Source organism: Buceros rhinoceros, unplaced genomic scaffold, assembly GCF_000710305.1.
Source record: "Buceros rhinoceros silvestris isolate BGI_N320 unplaced genomic scaffold, ASM71030v1 scaffold3966, whole genome shotgun sequence".
Classification (NCBI taxonomy): domain Eukaryota; kingdom Metazoa; phylum Chordata; class Aves; order Bucerotiformes; family Bucerotidae; genus Buceros; species Buceros rhinoceros.
In genome coordinates, this window is record NW_010419175.1 from 99,425 (window position 1) to 120,080 (window position 20,656).

At 39.1% G+C, this 20,656-nt stretch overlaps 1 protein-coding gene across 1 annotated transcript in view; it reads right to left on the minus strand.

Moving 5' to 3' along the window:
* Positions 1 to 20,656, minus strand: part of CD109 (CD109 molecule) — a gene marked incomplete at its 5' end in the record, with an annotated part of 76,713 nt that overhangs the window by 47,986 nt on the left and 8,071 nt on the right. Inside the window, 5 exons of the mRNA XM_010138796.1 lie at positions 1,184 to 1,268; positions 1,902 to 1,941; positions 10,071 to 10,196; positions 10,351 to 10,581; positions 14,025 to 14,053. Coding sequence (XP_010137098.1) covers positions 1,184 to 1,268; positions 1,902 to 1,941; positions 10,071 to 10,196; positions 10,351 to 10,581; positions 14,025 to 14,053 — 511 coding nt within the window. The remainder of the gene's footprint in view (positions 1 to 1,183; positions 1,269 to 1,901; positions 1,942 to 10,070; positions 10,197 to 10,350; positions 10,582 to 14,024; positions 14,054 to 20,656) is intronic.

The following is a 20,656-nucleotide window of genomic DNA, read 5'->3' on the forward strand; positions in this document are numbered from 1 at the left end:
AGGAATATGTTCAGATGTGATAACTTCAAGTACTTTAAATCATTATGGATTTAAATGGCAGCCACTTAAATACCAAAGCTGAAAAGCAGAGCAAAAGAATAATCAAATAGTGCAGTTACAGGAACAACGTTGACAACACTGTCGCCCACCTGAACTCAGTCTTTCCAAGCAGACCTAATTACAGTAATAAACTGCCATTAACCTTGAAATGATACTGCCATTGGGTAGCATCCCTGTACTTAATCTAATAATACTCTAGAGATGAGAAAGAAAAACTTTTTTTAAAAAATTGTCTCTTATGAGAATTCTAGATGGTTTATAGCATCAGGTTGTATTGCCTCTAGGAAAGAAAGCTTTTTTGTAGGAAGTCCAAATGTTCAATTTCAATAGCTTGTTAAACTATCATTTCTGCATTTCATTTATAAATGGAGTGCTCATTTAGAATGTATGTATTTTATGACATTAAATAACCCATGACAGACCTTTTTTTTCAGGTCTTCTCGAATGTACCTATCAGGTAGCTCTATCTGGCACTCATCCTGCCACAATAAAGTTAATTTCTATCTGAGATCAATGCATACTTAAGTTTTTGTCTAGATATTTGTTCAGCTGAAAAAGAAAATATTATTTATACAACAGTATACAACAAAGTTGCTTCTGAACATCTCAAGAGTTTTTAATTTTTCATCTATTTACAGGTGCAGGTATTTTGACAGGCAGGAGAAGCCTACACTTCAAATCCACAATGTGGATAAATTGGATCAAGAAGGATGTGCATAAAAAATTGCATAATTTCCCAAGTGGTCTAATAAAATATAGTTACTCTACCTATAGACTTTGACATGTTAAGTTAGAGAGCATCCTAAAGAGCCATAAGAACAAAAAAATGCCTCAAAATACACATTATAAACAAAAGACTCAGGAAATATTCTGAATAAGGTAGCTAAAAATGTCTTGCCTATAATCTAGAAATACTTTTACCTGACCAAAACAGCTAACTAAAGGTCTGAAGATCTAACATGGTTACAACAAAATCCAGTAACTAGACTGGATGCTAGTCAACTAATTTTGACTTGAAGGCACTTTTTTAGCATTCTACATGTAAGTTTTCACTTTGGTACTTAGAAACCCACAAAAACTTCCTTCAGAGTGGGAGTGACTATGGTATCAACGATTCACTTACTTTGCAGTGACAACACCAGTTACATCTTCCTCTCTCAAAGAGTAGTATAAAGGTGTTGTTATCATAACATCAAATTTTGGTAAAACTAAAAAAAAAATTACAGAAAGCATTACATTCACACAAGAAATATCTTTTTTTTTTTTTTTAAGTAGTAAGGGTAGAACATGTGTTATGATAAAGACTACTACAGCTCCCTAGGGAATACAGGGTAAGACATATTTTTAACTCTGCCCTATGCATGTCACAGACTAAGACTTATTGAAGTTGTTGAAATAACACCACTCATCATAAAAGCAGCCTGCACACAAGCTTGTAAAACTAAAACATAAAATGCTTAGCTTATTCAGCCTTTACAAAATCATTGGCAAGCTTCATGATCAGGCATTATACAGATATTTTGGGAAGAACACATTGCTTCCATGATCCTGGAAAAACAGGGACAATAACTGCATCTCATAGATGTCAGATAATTATTTTAAAGGTTGCATAACATCCAGACACTACCGTATTAGGTCATTAAAACTATCAAAGATAAACAGGTCAGCTGATAAGACAATGTTTTCCCCAGGACACACAGTCTCAGAGAAGCAAGAGACTTGGCAAGTACAGTTTCTGTGAGTATTCAAAGGGTTCATGCTAGACAACAAAAGCTAGTCTAAATGAATGAGAATCAACTTCCAATTTTGGTGACTACTAATGGCCCTTAAGTTACACTTACCGTATTCCATCACTTGAAATCTTTGATAATGAACTTGACCCTATTGAAAAAAAGATCATATGAGAAAAAACATACACTTGTGGTTGGATTAGCAAGTGCAACATACCTTTTAGGACAAATCCCACCCATATTCAAGGTAAATTACCATTTCTGATATGATGTGATTTAAATCATGGCTCAACCATTATCAGCTCCTGTTATGGAGCTCCTGTGGGAACCCAGAGTATGTATGTATCTGCTCCACAGAAGGACAAGGAAGCTCACATGCAGCAGAGTGTAAGTATATATAATGAAGAGCTTGTGGAGCTTCCAGTCTGCAGACCTCTACATACGTCTGGCTTCTGAGCTAGCTAGCATAAAACTACCTAGCATAAGTATCCACAGTCATTATGATGAACCATGACTGACCTAACAGCAGTATCTTTACTAGATCATTTAAAATTAACTCAAGTATCTCTATACATAAAAGAAGGTCCTACAGTGTCTATCTAGAGGACACCACTTCAAAAGCATATATAACCTTAAAGTTCTTAATTTATTCAAAAGGCAGCTAAAATTTTGTTACCGTCTACAGTGCATACTTACTTCAGCAGAGATACTCTTGGGTTATATCTTTGTGTCTTGTCTATTTGTTCATTAAAAATCAATGAAAGAAATAAACAGCTGTACAATATTTTGTTAGTTGTATTCCCTTATATTTTCCCATTTTTCTAATTTTTTCACTTATTTCCTGATTTTCCTCAGAAGGGTATTTGAAAGTGTATTCTGGCATATCTTTGACATGTGGTACATCAGGTCATATATGGCACATCATTGGAAAAAAAATTTAAAATTTTTTTTCACTCTCTGAACATTCAAAGTTCAGCAGCTATTTTTATTCTTCAGTACAATGACAGCTGACAAAAAAATCATGGTAATCGCTCACAAAAATTTTGCTTTTAGTTGTCTTTCTTGATTGTTCTCCCTTGCTAAGTGCAAGCAATTCAAGTTGCACCAAGGAAGGTTTAGATTAGATATTAGGAAAAATTTCTTCACTGAAAGGGTTGTCAAGCATCGGAACAGGCTGTCCAGGGAAGTGACTGAAGACCCTGGAGGTATTTAAAAGATGTGTAGGTGTGATGCTTAGTGACATGGTTTAGTAGTGGACTTGGCAGTGTTAGGTTTACTGTTGGACTTGGTGATCTTAAAAGTTCTTTTCCAACCTAAATGATTCTGTGATTCTATGATTCTGACCAAGTACGTACACCATTTGTCTGCACACTTTCATTCAATCATTTTTTTTTACAGCATCAATACCAAAAGTTGCTATCAGCAGGGAAATGGCATGAGGTCATTTACCAGCAGAGCCTAGAACTGGAGCTCTGAATCTCAACTCATCTACTCGATAAACAGATTACACTGTAGCAATGATTTTCTAAGAGGAAAATCTGTTGTCAGCCAGGCTGGATGAATGGACTGAGAAACTGAAGGACTCTCCACTTCCAAAAGGACAGGAAGGGAAAGGCTGGTTTTGAAAGACTATTTTGCCTCTTTGCTTAAGAGTCTTCTGGGAAATAGGGGAAAGATGAAGAAAGACAACAGTCTGTCCCTAGGAGGCAGCTATTTTGAAAGGTTACTATCATCAGCTGCTACTAAGCTGCATGATGAGGTCAAGTCAACATGGAGCTCAGAAATCTGACTGTTTTGATTAATCCTGAGAACAGTGACACCACTACAAATAATCATTTGTGCTTGCATATCTTAGTGAAATAGTTTGAAATGTGGGGCAAAGAAGACAAAATACAGATAACTAATTCTCAGGTAGCATCAAGAAAAGTCAGATGGCAATCAGTGTCTATGGCAAGAGAGGATAAACAGAATTCCTGTAGGAAAAACCCTAGGATATGGATCCAAGCTGGACACAATTGAAAGAGATCTCTCTTACTCGATCAACGACTTTGCAAAGCAGGCATCTCAGATCAAGCCCATTACACTCTATATTTACACTTTTCCTAGCAAGAGACTTCTATCACAGTAAAAATCAGATTCCTACCAATTTCGTCATCACTGATCACCAAAATAATTGCTGTATTTATATTCCTAGGTTTGAAAAGATATATGCAGTCTGCTATTTTCACAACATTTTTGGAGGTCATAATCCTTACAACACAAATTACCACAGCACTGACATGCAGTCCACAATCAGATTGCTATCAGGTAGTCTTAGGAATTGGTATCTTAGGAAAATGACCTGTAGTGAATTTATCTCATGTCTGGTTTTCTCTCACTGTTTATTCCCAATGTTAAGCATATACACATCACCTTTGCCATTAAGCACACCATAAACAGATTGTTACGCTAGCTGGCAGGATGAAAAAGCACCTCCCTTGAAAATGAGGTTTTGTTTCATTCTACCTTAGAAGAAAAACAAAAACTTCTTAAAAGCTACAAGAACTGTAAGCAGTAGAAAACAGACATTAAAGTGAGACTAGTTCTCTTGGCTTGCTCTTTCTCTAAAATGACAGCCTTTATGACAGAAAGCAAACTGTGCTTCACAGTGCAGTGAAAGAAAAAGACCCTACTAGGTCATCTTGATTTGAACACCAAGCCAGTTTTCCCCACTAACACGCACTTTTCAGCCAAACTGGTTTGGAAAAGGACAAGTAACAGCACTTCAACCACTCCATATCATTTTAGTCCCTCAGGGCAGGGCTGTGTCTGGAAAATATTGTTCAAATATTTTGGAGAGGAAGTTGTTAAACCAGTTTCCAGGAGTGGTGGCTTCTGAGACAGGCAGTTAATTAAAACCAAGGGAGATATTTTTTTTTTTTTTTTTTAAGATAGGAAAACACCACCATATCTATTCCATTTATTTCCAGAACTGTTTTATTCTAGTACAGTTTTTGTCTTCCATTCCTTCTCCTGCTTCTTAAACACTCCTACCCTTCCAGACTATCAGCATTTTTTTCTAAAACAGTATTTCTTAAACTGAAAAATATCCTGTGGACATTGCCAGAATATTAAGAACACAGTGCCAAAAGGAGATCCATTTAAGTATTCTGAGATCATGAGGATGATGGAGCCTTTCTGCAGTTGAGCCTTAGGTGCTGTGGATCATGTCATCTACGAATCACTAACAACTACAGTCCAGATTTTGCTCTGCTGTGATGAACTAGTCCTGTCTGAAATCATTTGGGTTTAATACAACCAGTGAGATCACAGGAATTGTTCCCCCAAATTTTTTCTTCTTCTTTGACAATCAAAAGATCCTGAAATGAATCTGGTCTAGGTCCTTTTTTCTTGCTTGTTTCTGACATTTATGTGCAGCACAAATTATAGCATCAGGAAAGACTCTGGGTGTGGTTTGAGGGCTCTGCCCTCAATAAGCGTGGTGCTGGCACCAGCTATGTTCCGTGGCTACACTGCCATCTCATGGATCGCACCAGAAACTCCTCTGCTTCTGCTTTGTAGCTAAATAAAACAGATTTTTTTTTTTTTATCTAGACAGAATTAACAGAAGTATTTCATGATCACTTCTGTGCTTTATTTTCACACACAGGTAATAAACCCTGAAATAAAATTCTGTATGAATTCTCAAACTTATGTTCAAATCCACCAGCAAGGTCTCCAGAAACTAAACAGAATCCCACCGGTGTCACCAGTACTCACACTATGAGATCCTGACTAAATATCAGTGCTCATTTGCAAACTACTGAATACACAGCCAATTCCAAAGGCTTTATGTACAGTCTGATTTTGAAGGATGATTACACTTCTTTTGAGCAATGACATATGTAACATCAAACTCAATGTATCAGATGTGAAATCTGTAAATGATCTAGCAGTAAAACATCACAGAACTCACTGTGAATACACTGTAATACACATAAAACTTCAAAAGTTAAAAAATTCTAAGTGTAAAGTATATAACCAACTCCAGTTATTTTCAAAGTTGCTTTATAGCTGAAGCTTTTTAAAAACATATCATACCCTTCAAAAATATTTTAGAAGGCCCTCCTTACACCTGAAACCTTACTACTCTTCAATATTTGATAGTAAATTCCAAAGAACAACTTCCATAAATGAGATCACAAAATGCCTTATAACTAAGAACAACTTCTGGTCAGAGACGCCTACTACTAAAACTCAGCAACTAAAAGCCATTCAGCAACAGGCTGCACAACAGGAAATATAAGATATCCAACTAAAATACAAGGTGGGGACTTGGGAACCAGACTGTAATTACTCTGTCTTCAGTTTTCTTGAAACAGCTGTACCAACACCTGAACTCTTATTAAAAAGTACTACAGGATGTTTAACAGCAGCAAGCAGCCAGAACCTGACTTAAAACAGGATTCAGAGGCAGTAATTCCAGGAATCCAAACTTGGTACACTTACGAACTGATTGGTAACACTAAAAGGGAAATATTATTTACTGACTGAAGAACACCCTTTAAAGGCAGGAAGGAAACCTGAGACAGAAAAGCTGCACAGTTGACTTTTTAACTAGAAAACTCAGGTTGTGGCATCAGGATAGCTAAGTCATTCAGAGATCAGCCTGGGTTTACCATGTGAAGATGTTCCCAGAAGCCATGAGTAGCCCCATAAGCTGCCCTAGATGCCATGCAGACCCATTTATAGCAGCAGCCCTAGGTAAGGATAGGTAGGCATAGCTATTAAAAATGCCAGACATATACTAAGTATCCCTTACCAGTAAAGTTCTCAGTGACCTCTGTTATCAGGAAGGGAATCTATGCAACCTTATGTACGACACGGAAAAAACCTGCACCTCCTTCAGGCAGCAGAACAGCAAGGAATATCGAGGCAATAGCTAGGAATATCCCCCCAGAGTGATGTGGGTCACTCGCTAGCTTTCACTGAACACCAACTACATCTCCACCACATCACCAACGTAGAGACATGTCTTAGATCAGAAACTGAATCCCATCCCATATGGCCTTGTATTTCAGAGCATCAGCTCACTTTTAACCGAGAGAATCAAAAACAGTTTCCCATCAGAAAAGTTCTTTTCTGTTAATCTGCAAGATTTCTTGCAGGTTTCCTTAATCCAATGGTATGATGTACTATCAGAAAAATAAGTCTGTGAGACATCCAATGTAAGATGCTATGTAGGCACATGCTTCAGAAATAGTGCATATTGCTTGGTCATTTTATTCTTTTAACACAGAATTTGAAAATCAAAGCAGAACAAGTGTGAACCATGAAGGAAAAGGAGTCTGAAAGTAAACAATGTAAGTTTCTATGTGTGGGGCTTGAGGTTGCTATTTTAAGCCCACAGGATGAGCATTGTAAGAATAGCCAGGTTTTTCTGGACCCCGAGGCCTACAAATTTTTTCTTTTAAATATAATATACTGCTCTTTTTCTCCTCTAGTTTAATTTTTAATTCAAAGAGTTTAATGTCAGAAGGAATCATTTAGCCTGACTTCCTTTTATCCCAGGTTTGGTTACCCTCGTATTCATCTACTCCAGCAACCTGTATTATTATAATGCATCTTCCAAAAAGGCAACCATTCCTGATGCTAAAACATCAAGTAATAGAGAAGAATCAAGTAACTGAGAAGCCCTCACTCCCATTTTTTTTTGTTTGTTTCAGTGATCAAGAGCTTCATGGACGAAATACATATATATGCCAAAGAGAATTTGTCTGGCTTCAGTTTCTATTAGTTGGTTCATAGCATGCCTTTTTCCCCTAGATTAAAAAGCCTTTTAAAACCTGTAACAGCACTCAAGACTGTAATTAATAAATCCATTGATTCATTTGATCCCTTGATACACAATCAATCCACGGGACTTCTGCAGTCTCCCACTACAGAGCCTTCTTCCCTGGCTCCACCTGCAAACTCTGTTTATATTAGAAACACCCCAGGGTGAATGTCAATTACCCAAAAATAAATCCACCCTTCTTTGACAGACTTTATATACACTGCTGCTTTTCATTAGGATTTCATACAGTGAAAAGCCTTCACAAAAATACTTCAGTAAACTACCTTATTAACCAAATCCATAATAGCCTTACAGAATTTAATTCTCTATCGGCGGAATCCCAAATCACCTTTGTCATTGTCCTTCTCATGCCAGTCTATAGTTTCCCATGTTACCTCACTCACTCTTTTCTGTTAAGGATATTCATCTCCTGGTCTTGTCAACTCTTCACACGCTGAGATTCACTTAATGACTCCGAACCACCACCCCTTTCCATCATTTACTTTCTCCTTGTTACTCATGACTCGAGAGGCAGCTGTGACAAAACAGACAAATGAAGTGAAATCTTAGTAGGCTGTAGCTGATGGTATTCTAAATTTTAGCCATTCAGTACTGCTACAGAAGGTTAATGAGCCCGGAAAATATATGACATGATAGGAATGTCTCAAGTCATGAGTAACAACAAGAAAGTAAACAGGGAACACTTCGTTCACTGTCTCTTCCAATACATAGTTAGAGGGCACCAGCTGAAGGAAGGAAAGGGCTATTTAAAATTTGTTTAAACGGCATAACTGAACTGTGGAGCACAGCTCTGGTGAATGTTGTGAATTCTCAGATGGGATCAAAAAATGTCTGGATAAATTCACAGAAGTACACTCCATTAAGAACTGTTAACTAGAGAGCCCTAAGGCTTGAGCTGGCACAGTGTCATTGCTGGCTACTCGCGTTGATGCAGTTCTCTAGGTGTTGAACCTTGACTGCTGCCAAAGACGAATCTACAAGGCATTTTTCTTTCAACTTTACAATTTTTTTTTCGGTTTTCCTTTTAGTTTTACTTCAGGAGGAAGTGGCACTCATATTCAGATCCTATAAACAGCTGCTGCAGCTCCTTCAGCAGTGTCCTCCTGACTTCAGGATTACTCAAGACTTTGCAGAAAGCCCAAACAAAATTTCACAAGCACTATTTCACCTGGCAAGTGAGCTGTTGAAGGAACCCACCATTGTCTTTGTTCCAATGGCTGAGCCACACTCCCTCAGCTCCTAAAAAGCACCTATGCAGCTGTGAGTGGGTCTGTGCTGTGAAGCAGACCAGAGGACTTCTCTAGACCAGGCAAGGAAAAACAGAGATGCTTTTCAATCTGGGTCACATCCCTGGCATGCTTTAGATTTCAGCTGTACTACAGCTGCCTCAGTGCAACTGAGAAGCTATTCAACAGCAACACAGGGATAGGAAGGAGTGGTCAAGCACAGGAACAAATTAAAACATTTTTCCCAAAGACAACAGTAATAACTCTACACCCACATGAGAATGTGTTCAAAAAATCCAGTTCAGACTCTCACTTGAGCACCACCCATACCTACCTCAGCCTGTAGAAATCCATCAAGCATACAACCGGTACTGGTAAATACTATTCCCAAGTACGACATGATCACATGAGTTTTTCTGCTTTCTACCCCATCATCTCCCTCATTAGGAAACATCAAGCATCCTGTTTGTACTTGCTAAATGTCTCTGAATGGCACTGTAAGCCAGGTCAGAAAAGCAGCTCCCAATACAGGCATTTAAAGCAGGCTGAATAAACCTGACACAGAGTTTTGAACAGCTAAACCTCCAGCTGTCTTTGCAACGTATTCCACAGTGTATGACGAGCTTAAAGAATTGGAGAATAGAACTATTACCAATAGCAACATGCAAACTAGATCATATTAGTTTTGTTATGCAGTAATTATGCTTTACTATTCATCCCTTCTATTCTGCACAGGTTTATTTTCCTCAGTAATTCCTTAGTCATTGTGAATTGCTGAAACATCCTAAAACTAGGCAGAGATTTGTAAATAGTCTCTGATTCCACACCCTTTGAGACAGTGACTGGCTGCACAGCAGGGCACAATAAATTACTTGTATATTAGCTTACAAAATAAACATAAGGGCATTTCACTTAAAAAAATAAAATTAGTACTCCTTAAGATTTTTTTTTTATATTAAAACCCCTCACTTTTAAATAATATCTGTGTTTTAGAATCAAAATGCAGACCTTAGGATAAAATATGTATATTTTTTAATATCTTTCCTTACAAAACCATATAAGATTGAAAATCTTGTGAGGTTTGCCATGAAGTAAGGGTTTCCTCATCTCACAGTCCATGCTTATTTCTGATTTTGCTTCACCAAAGTAAACACAATTTTATTCACATCTATCAGGAGAAATGAAATCTCTCTGTGATTTGGCAATGTTAATACTCACATTCACTTCCACCTCTATGGACCAGTCTCCCAGTGGAGGGTTCATTGATAACTGAAATTTTTTGGATACTACGCCCAAATCACCCTCCTCCATCAACCACTGCTGAATCAATTTCTTCCGAGGGTCCTAGGAGAAAAGTCAGGCTGCATGTTAAAAGCTAGTGGTCTCGCTAGCAAGATTTAGGTAGCAATACATATGATATTTACGTGATATTCACATCACAAGAAGTTGCAAGGTATGACAAATTCCACTGCATAACTAGGTTCCTTTGGATACTTACTCGGACAAATATATTCAGAGATGCTTTGTAAGGTTTGAGATCAGGATAGACAGTGACAATCCGAAACATTACATCTTGTCCCGGTTTATACATAGGCTTATCAGTCTGGATGAATACAGAGGTGCTCTTTGACATGTACATCAAGCTGGTTCGGTTAGAGAAGATGCGCTGGCCATCAGCATGGCCTTCCACCAGTAACTCATAATTCCCAGAAGCACTGTTCAAAGGCAGCTAAAAAGAAAATAGCAACTCTTTGTTAACTATCCAAAATATTTGTGAGGATATTATTATTCCAAAGACATTTGACAAAAAGATCTGAAAAATTCCTGAACTTGTCATCTTATGTAAATTCTCAAAAAGGAAAAGAGGATTTCAGGGCTTTAAAGTGTCATTTCAACAATTACCTGAAAATGTGTTAACAGAAGTATCTTTTCAACACAATTGAATCTAATTCTTAGTCGTAATCAGGTTATTTAGGTATTTCTTGAGTTTTATTTTGGCAGCTAATTTTTTTCTGATTTCATCACTTTTTGATAATGAATTTTCCAAAAATAAAAGAGTTAAAGAAACTATGTGGGGTCTCCTTAACTCAAGATGAGCAGGAGAGTAAGAAAATCTTGCACTTCTTTTTACAAGCTTTAGCTTCATGTCCTATGGGGTAGAAAAATCAAATTCAGAATGAAGAACTTGTGAGATGAGTTTTTCAATAGAAACCTCACTGATTTTGTCTCATTTCAGTTTAATAACTCATAATTACAGCACATATTGTGACTCATCTAAAAAGTAAAGTAATTATTCTTCCCAAAATATTAAGGAATAAAGGAAGAGATACTTTATAGGTTAAACACAGACAGATATCACTGGCAAGGAAGATCAGAATCCATGCACAGGTTTCCCTCTGTCTCTCCAATGGACAGAGGAAATCTGGAGCTCGTAATTCAGATGCACCAGTACATTTCCTAAAGTTAGGTGGTAGAAATCCCAGTCATAGGGGTCAAGAGGCTGGAGCAGAGTTGCTGCAGCAGCAGCATCACACAGGAATTTCACCTCAATCAGAGCCTACAGACAAGAAATGACCCCAAGGACATGCCAGCCCAGATGCTGGCTTCTGTGTCACCATCTGTTTAGGAGTGTCTCATCGAAGAGGAAAAAGTTTTAACACAATACAGAGCTCATTCCAACAAGTAGACATGCTAAAAAGCTTAAGAGTCACATGCTTCTGTTTACAACAGCAAATCTGGAGTGAAACTTCTGAAGTCAAGACAAGTGAAACAGACATGACCGCATTTTTCAGCATAACATATGGTAATGAAAATTACAGCTGTTAAGTCACCAGGCAGAGCTCTTCAACAGTATCCTACCAAGCTCTATAATGAAAGGTTGTTGTGCTGTCAAAGCTGATTTTAAGGGCACACAGTGAAGTAACGGAAATCCCCAAACAGAAGAATGTCCCAGGCTGATAAATGTAGATGCAAATGTCAGTATTAAGTAAGTTTCCTTCTGTGTGTTTACCTATAAAGAGCAAGCAACTACAACTTCATCCCCCTCTGTCGACTTTCTGTTTTAAAAAATATGCCAGGAAAAAAAACCAAGAAGGGCAAAACTAAACAGGCTCTCTTTTTCACCCATGAGCAGCCATATGATGACACAGGAAGGAGAGATTGCCCCTTTCAAATCTGGACTTATATACCTAAATGTTAAGTGCAAATCTCCACACTGAAATAGATCCTGCATTTTCTTCAACTGCACGCTTTTGTATACACGCTGCCAAGAACATATGATGCACATATTTTATTTGGCACTCTCCAAATTCCATGCCAGGTATTCTGGAACATACTAAATAGGAGGACAGCCTTAGTTACTGCATCTGTCAAATATTACTTTAAAATTAATTCATTTACAATACCACCATTTATTAAAGAAGGTTTTATTCCCTAAAAAGCAGATAGGATTCCCTACGTGAAGTCTAGGAAACATTATAAATATTCAAAATCAAAATAGGGGGAAAATAAGCTTCTTTTATCTCATCATAGCAGTGAATTGTACTCTTACAGCATTATTTTAACATACTTTCAAGGACTGTCTTTGATTTCTTCTTTAAAACTCTGTAAATGCCATTTAGAGACCTCATATTTTTCTGTATCTTTTTCCTATCATGAATAATGACAGATAATATGTAATTTTATATTTTTTGTATTTCAAAAGATCTTTCCTTCCAGAAACACGGTGACGAAACTGCCTGTTGTACCTTTCTTGATGTAAAAGCCAGAGGCAACGAAGTTTGCATTGTTACGGCAGTGTATTATGACAGCTGAGGTGCAAAGTAACCCACCTTCTGATTCACACATCTATGTTACCAGAGACTGCACTAGTACACTTTCAGAAGGTCACTGCTACAACAGTGGTAACTATTCACTTCAGGCCCACCAACTCCTTCTCTAAAGGGTTGTTTCTCAGCCCAAATATGAGCAAGACTGTTTTTAGCAGTAGGTAGTAGGAACTTGCTGTGAAAATATCTTAGTCAATACATCCCACAAGTGAATGGTACCACTATCCCCATTTTGGCACTCCTAACGTAAGAGAGAAAAAGGCCATCTCACGAATTTCTCCTGACCACACTAGCCCCTCTGACAAGGAATCTACTGTTTCCTCTGGAAAAGATGACAGCTGAAACCAGAAACTCAGTACCCACCTTCTGTTACCAGCCAACTACACTTGGCAAAATGTAAGTCTACTGCGGCTACACAAATGAAAAAAAGTCTTACTATTAAAAAATGAGGCAGTTTTCATCATTTCAGATAGATAGCAGTGAGAGAGGGAGGAATTCACCTTGCTTAGTTTTATCTGCCTGAACACTTGAAAATCTAGCAAGATTATATTAAGGCGTTTGTTAATTTAATCTTTTTTCTTTTAAACTGAATTTTCTATGTTTGCTAATTTATAGTTTGTACTGATGCATTTCAAGCTAGTTGCCCTCATAATGTTGAACTCGTTGTTTATCATCTGTCTATCAACTATTTCCAGATTATTTCATCAGATAAAAAGTGTATTTGAGATCAGAACTTAAACCCACTGGGTTTAGGAATACTCAGATTTACAGATGTCTATAAAAATAAAGACTTTGATAAAACATTTTTCCAGACACAAATACATAATTCTTTAGATCAGGTTTTCAAGAGGAACATCCAGGATTATAAATTCAGGAATCATACTCAACACACAATTCAATATTACACTTTTTTGTTGATGGGTTAGCTTATTAGAGACTTTCACTGAACATGTATTTAAATATATTTTTATTTTAATATTTCTCAATTATTGTTTTGCACAATTCTCTTGGTTCTAATTAGCCCTCATGGTGTGTCTGAAACAGAGATGTAGGTATCGGCCATTCAAAAAAAACCACAGCACAAAGTTCTGCATTCAAGTTTTATGAGAGCTTGTGCTGCTGCTGGAAGTCAACTCCCAAAACCTGTAGTTACTTGTTACAAGCTGTAGAGCACTTGATCTGAAAATTTCTTGGCTTATTGATCAGTAAATACACTCAGGTGAGAATATAAAAACAGCTAGAATCACATACAAAATACATCACCTCATCAACACCAAATGATGACAAAAAAAATCACAGAAAGTCAACATTTTCTGAGGAAGAAGGAAAGGAAAAAAATACTTACTACTGGAAGAATAAGAGTCCCAAAGGAATCTGAATAAAAAAGAAGAAATACCAAACTTTCAGTATCCTTATAAAAATTTATTAAAACATCAACATTATCAGGTTCATTAGAAGAGCAGTGCTCCTTCCCCCTTCCCATACTGCCGGTAATACCCACAGGACAACCAAATCCCCTTGATGTGGCTACTCCGAAGCTCAGGGCACATGACTATCCAGCCAACACACGTGCAATGGCTGTGACTGGCTGGCCAGCGTGCACATGCTTATCAGCCAGCTGACTGCTGCCAAACACTGCCTGGACATGAAACTGAAAAATACACATCCTAGAGCAACTGCTGCATTAGACAGTATTGATATACCTTGTTTATATTCATTCAACATCTCATTCCCCAGATTTATTCCACCCAAGTCTCGTGAAGGCCACTGTCAGCCACCATCAGGTTATGGGATAAGCAGCTCATCTCCACAGACACACGAAGCGGCATGAAGGAAGGACGGCAGGTGGGGGAACTCCAATAACACCCAGCCTCATCCCAGGGAAGCACTCAGCCCATCACCACAAGCCCAGAGGCACACCAGCAGGGAGGAGCCCCAATACCCCAGTCAGAGACACAATTCCCCCACTATCAGGCAGATTCAGCAACTCCCTATCACTACCATCCCAAATCTGCTGAAAGAACCAGCCAGAGCAGAACACTGCAGAAAAAGTGAAGTGCAGTGCTCCACCTAAATAATAGTCTGAGGGTGCCAAAGGTGTCCCAGCAGGAGCTACTTGAACAAGGAGAGTATGGTTTGGCACTGTTGTCCTTGGGAACAACTCCCCTATCAGTTACCACTGCCCTAAGGCCAAAGCACCCCTCTGCTTCTGCAACTTTGTCACATGTAAGAGAAATCCAGCATATTTTGTACTGTCTCTACAGTTTAGTAGGCAACTACTTTATGTAGTCAATTTTATCAAGATTAACAACTTCTCTAAAAGGAATAAAAAAGAAAAAAATAAGCTACATGTTATTAAGAGAAAGGGAAAAAAATGTCTTGACACTGGCCATTACCTCTAGCAGCAACCTCCTTCCAGATGGTTTCAACCACTATTAAACAAAACCAGCAGCACGGCAGTATGTCTATGCTGAGCCATTACCTCTATGACAACCTAAAGCTGTTTCTTCACTGGACACCAGCTCTCAGCCTTCTCTTCACCAGATACATCCATTCCACCCCTTCCTCCCTTATGTAGTTGATAGAAGATGTGCGCAGGGTTGCAAAAGTATAAACTCCAGTCTACTGCAACATTATTTCTCTGTTTGGTGGTGCTCAACATCCATGTTCTCCACTTGAACATTTTCCTTTACATTCACATATATTGAAACACCTTTACAATCTATTCAATCCTCTACTACATCCGAGTTATTATTTTCCATTGAATCTGCAGCTCAGATAAAGGCTAAAATTTTCAAAACCATGCACAGGATCTACCATTCTTAAACAAAGGAGCACACAGAGTTAACTCTCCTCACTGCATTATATCACCATGGGAATAAGTAATAAACCTATTAATGTATGTGGGTTAATATAAATTATTATTTTAACTATTTTAGATAATGTGGCCTCAAATATTTTTAGAATACAAATAAATGCACTGTTAAGCTCCTGGATATCATTACATCATGTGCCATAGCTTTTATTTCTATTATGTAATGTATTTAAGTTTTAGAATAGAACAGAATATTTCAGTTGGAAGGGACCTACAATGATCATCTAGTCCAACTGCCTGACCAGTTCAGGGCTCACCAAAAGTTAAAGCATGTTGTTAAGAGCATTGTCCAAATGCCTCTTGAACACTGACAGGCTCGGGGAATTGACCACCTCTCCTAGGAAGCCTGTTCTGTGTTTGACCACCCTCTTGGTAAAAAAATGCTTTCTCGAGTCCAGTCTGAACCTGCCCTGGTGCAGCTTTGAACCATTCCTGTGCATCCCATCACTGGACACCAGGGAGAAGAGATCTGCACCTCACTCTCCACTTCCCCTCCTTGGGAGGTTGTAGAGAGCAATGAGGTTGCCTCTCAGCCTCCTTTACCCCAAACGAGACAAACCCAAAGCCCTCAGCTGCTCCTCATAGCACATTCCTTCCAGCCCTGTTAACAAGCTTTGGTGCCCTCCTCTGGATACACTCAAGTACCTTAACATCATTCTTAAGTTGTGGGGCCCAGAACTGCACAGAGTACCCAGGTGAGGCCACACCAGTGCTAAAGGCATTGGGATAATCACCTGTCTTGACCAGCTGTGTCTGATGCACCCCAGGATGTGGTTTGCCCTCTTGGCTGCCAGGGCTCACTGCTGACTCCTATTGACTCATACTTTCTCTTGCCAATTCTATTCAATTAGATGTTTTTGAATCTCCTAAAAAGCAATGGGTTTGTACCTATCTTTTACTCATTTGTTGCATGGAGTAAGCAAAGAAAAAATTCATTTATTTAATTTATGTCCTTCTTGATCCTGGACATAAAAGCATTCCAAGATGAAGTAATCACTTGACCTTTGAACTCCAATAGATGTTAATTTATTGTTATTCAGTCAAGGAATTCTTTCCTTTGACAGTGGCAAACAAAAGGAAGTCTCGACGGACTGAACACAGGTTGTCCTGGCTGCTGCCGAAATGCTAAAGGAAAAGTCCCATCCAGCATGTACCATCTATTCAAATTATAACCTGGGTTAAACCAAATGACTCATGTCCCACAAATGATGTTTGTGGGTGGCATGATCCAGTGCTTCATTCTGGTATTCAGAAGCCTAATGGGGGTGGGTAGCATTGGGCCCTAAGCAACAAGTTCTTTCCACAACATGTTTATGCTACCGTTAAAGCTACAATTTTTTTCCTATCATCCCTCTCTTCTCTTCATTTGAGAGGCAGCCCATGCAGTCGCTGGCTCTGAGCAACCGCTCCAGCTTTTGAGGTTTTCCAGACAGGCAAAATAGACACTTCTTTTCTCAGCAGCCAGTGGAGAGTGCACCATGCTCCACTGCATGGTGGCAGGGAACCCCACACTCAGCCAATCTTGCTTGGCACAGTGCTACAGGACAAGCACCAGCTACAGGAGATGAATTACATGGTCCCGCAGAGTATTTGATTCGCAGGCCATGTAATCCCCTCTCCACTCGCTGATATATTTATTCCCAACATCTACCCAAGCAACTACATGCCCAAAGAATCACACTAAAAGAGACATCATTTTAGCTAAAGGAAACTTATGTCTTTCCAACTCAAGAGACACAGAGTCACTATTAACTGAGAAATTTTTTTTAAGGGATTTTTACATTTCTCTGGTAAAGGAGGCTGGATGTAGATTAACTAGGAACAACAGAGAGTGTATAAATCTGCGTCCTGAAATTTCTCTCCGTAGTATACTAAAAGCCTAACCCTTCTCTAGTTCCTCTCCCTCCATGAAATGAGGCTAGGTTTTACACGACCACAACACATGATACTGTGTCACCAGAAAAAAAAAAAGTTTCTCACTGCTGTTAGTTTGTTATTAACAAGAAACAGGAACTTAGTTTTATTTAGGACACACATCTGAGTGGATACACACATCATCAGTATTGCTGCACTAGCTTTAATCTATCCAACACAGCTAACTATAGCAGTGATTTCAGTACGCTGGAAGACACCAAGTACAAATCTGATATTCAGACTAAACCACCGGGTTTCTATTTCCATCTTTACCCACGCCAACACAAACACACTACTACACACACAGCGCAAGGACACAGCGCTGACGGGGACAGCTACACATCGCCCTGCACAGCTTCTAAAAGCTTTGAAAACAACCTTTCACATAGCTGCAAAGTACCTGACCTGTCTTCTCATCAGTGCATTGCCTGCTTGCTTCCCCCAATTTTGAGAACAACTCACACGCAAAATACAGAAATCTTAAGGTAGAAACACTGAGTTTCTTTCACATTCTCGGGCCTGGGGAGACCTAACATGAGGGCTGAGGCAGATACAGCTGTGATGCAAAAGGGGAAGCAGTCAGGTAGGAGGGAGATTCAAATTACAGTCACTTCTCCTATGTGCAACTCAGAAAGCATTTACCTTTTGAAGTGATGTTAGCGAGGTACAGCCTTCCTGGCTGCCTGGATAAAGCCCAGAGGGCTGTCCCATTCCCAGCCAGTGAAAATCATAAAAGAGGCTCCAAGGCATGAGGTAATATTCCAACTCATGTCACTACACAATTATTTTGTTAGGAAATGAGAAGCCTGAGTAGATCCGAAACTCTTTGGTGTTGCAGTGAATTTCCCTGTCGTGCAAGACTTTCCCATGTTCTCATCGACTACCAAGCTGCAAACAATCCCCCTGGAGCTTTGCTCAGCTACGCCCAGGATTGGCTTTGGATGTGCTCAAGCAAGAGCTGTAAGGCTAAAGTATTTCCTTTGTGCCAATGCTGAATTGCTGAAATTCACCACATTTTTCTGTCCATTCAATGAATTAAAGTTATATTTAATTGTACAGCAATCTCAGGTTTATAAGGAGTTAACCACACTGCCTGCTCTGCTGTCATGCAGCTGGACACTTTTACCCACATGTGGCGTGTAACACTTCCATGTGATTTACATATTACATCAGTCAATTCTACTGCCCCAAAAAATGGCAGCAGTTGTCACTCTCCTTCAGCACATCCCTGCAACGGGTTCTTTCAGTTATTAAATACAGCTTCCAACGATTACAGGTAACTAACTCCAGGTGGTAGAAGTACGTTTAGAAAGAATTCCAGAACAGCTGTCACCTGCAGTAAGCATTGTAGACCACAAAGCACTTCCTCCTAACTCCTCACGTCTGCGGCTACAGACTAACCAGCACAACTGCAGCAGGCCACAGAGAGAGAAGCCCAGGAGAGAGCAGAGGTCCCTGCTACTGCAAGGCATTAGTTAAAGAAAACTCCCAGCTGGGAGCCATGTCCTAGCTGCAAGGGGAGGCAGGAAAAATTCAGTGGACTGTATCAGACTAATCTTGAGGAAAGTTAAAAAATCCTCCAAAAATAATCCCCACAGAAGTCACATGATCCTTGAAGAAAAAATGTCTTTCCCCATCACTTGCAAAATCGTTTCTCTCACAGAATTCCTGAAGCTTGTACTGTATTCATTCAGCAAATATTGCATTGAGGAAACACATGGAAATACTGTGGAAACAAATGCCACATTGTCCTGCCTCCTTTTCCTCAGAGTCCTCGGCATTTAGGACAGTGCAGCAGAAGAGGAATCAAAGGCAGTGTGGTAGTGACATCATCAGTATAGTCGGCAATGGGAAATTAAGTCACCTTTTTAATGTACTTTGCCACCATGCCATTTTTTTGAGGTCTAATAGTCTTGTTATCAGAAAAGTAAATAGGAAAAAAATTCAGAGAGCAAAATACATACATGTTTTTATAGACTTATGGAGAGCTGCTCAAACGATGGCGTCTTACACTCTTCCTGTTGCATAGGCCCGACCCAAACACAGAAACTTATGCTACCTTCTGGAGCTGACTGACACCACCAGCACTAGGACTAGACACAAGTATTTCGGCTTCCACTCCCCAAAAAGGACAGAAGTTCCAGAGAAATGACTGTATGGCTTGGCACACGCAGCTAAAGCTTGTGCCAATGTAAATCAGCACAGCAGCACTTCAGTCTCTACCTGATTTACACAAACTCAGGTCTTGACTCTATATTCTAGCTCATGTTGCTGGTATTGCTACAAACAGACTTTCTGAGTTAATCTTTTCTGTCTATGTCCACATTCCTTCTTAGTCCTGTGCAAGAATGGAAAGATATAACTGGAATCACTTCAGACTGATTTACTGAAATGATGCCACGTTCTGTCTTCTGGCAGCTGTGGTCACATATCCATGCTTAGGAAATGTTTACAGGAAAGCATTTTCTTTGCAGTGGTAAATGGAATTTTTTCTACTGTGGAGTCTATTTCAAAAACTCACATCAGAGGAATAAAAATGAATGTTCTTCAAAGTTCCCAGATTTTCTTCCTATCCAAAATATATACTATTTTTGTGCTTAAAAAACAAGGAAGAAAAAAACAGAAGGAAGCATAAATACCAAGACCTAAATGGTCCAGGGAGTGAAAAAAAATTTTTTTTTTCCATGAAAGGTGGCCTGCAAATCTGTTAAGTTCACAGTTTTCTTTAAATGCATTATACTCCTCATATATTATCCTAAAATTAGCACCCAGATTAGCACTGGTTAGTTACACAAGTAGAGCAAAGTACATAGTGTGAGCCACTGCTGTTAAGTTATGGCTAAATGGAGCAGATGATAGAAGGAGGGGCAATACAGCACCGAAACGCATGCAGTAGGGATTGCTACTGGACATCAGAATACAGGCTGACATCCACAGCCAAATGAAGCCAACAGACCTGTAGCAAAGGGTATATCCTTGCTCCACAAAGCATCCTAAACTCTTCCTGCCTATCAGCACTACCTCCACTTCTCTCCACAGCCATTGATTACCCTACTCCCTATTTCTACGGCCCCTTATCCTTTTCAGTCCTTTTTGCAATTTTGGAAGCTAAAAGCACTCAGAAATTATGAAGGGAGAGAGAGGCAGGATAGCAGCGCTGCCTGTGGAGAAAGGTGAGAACAGACAGC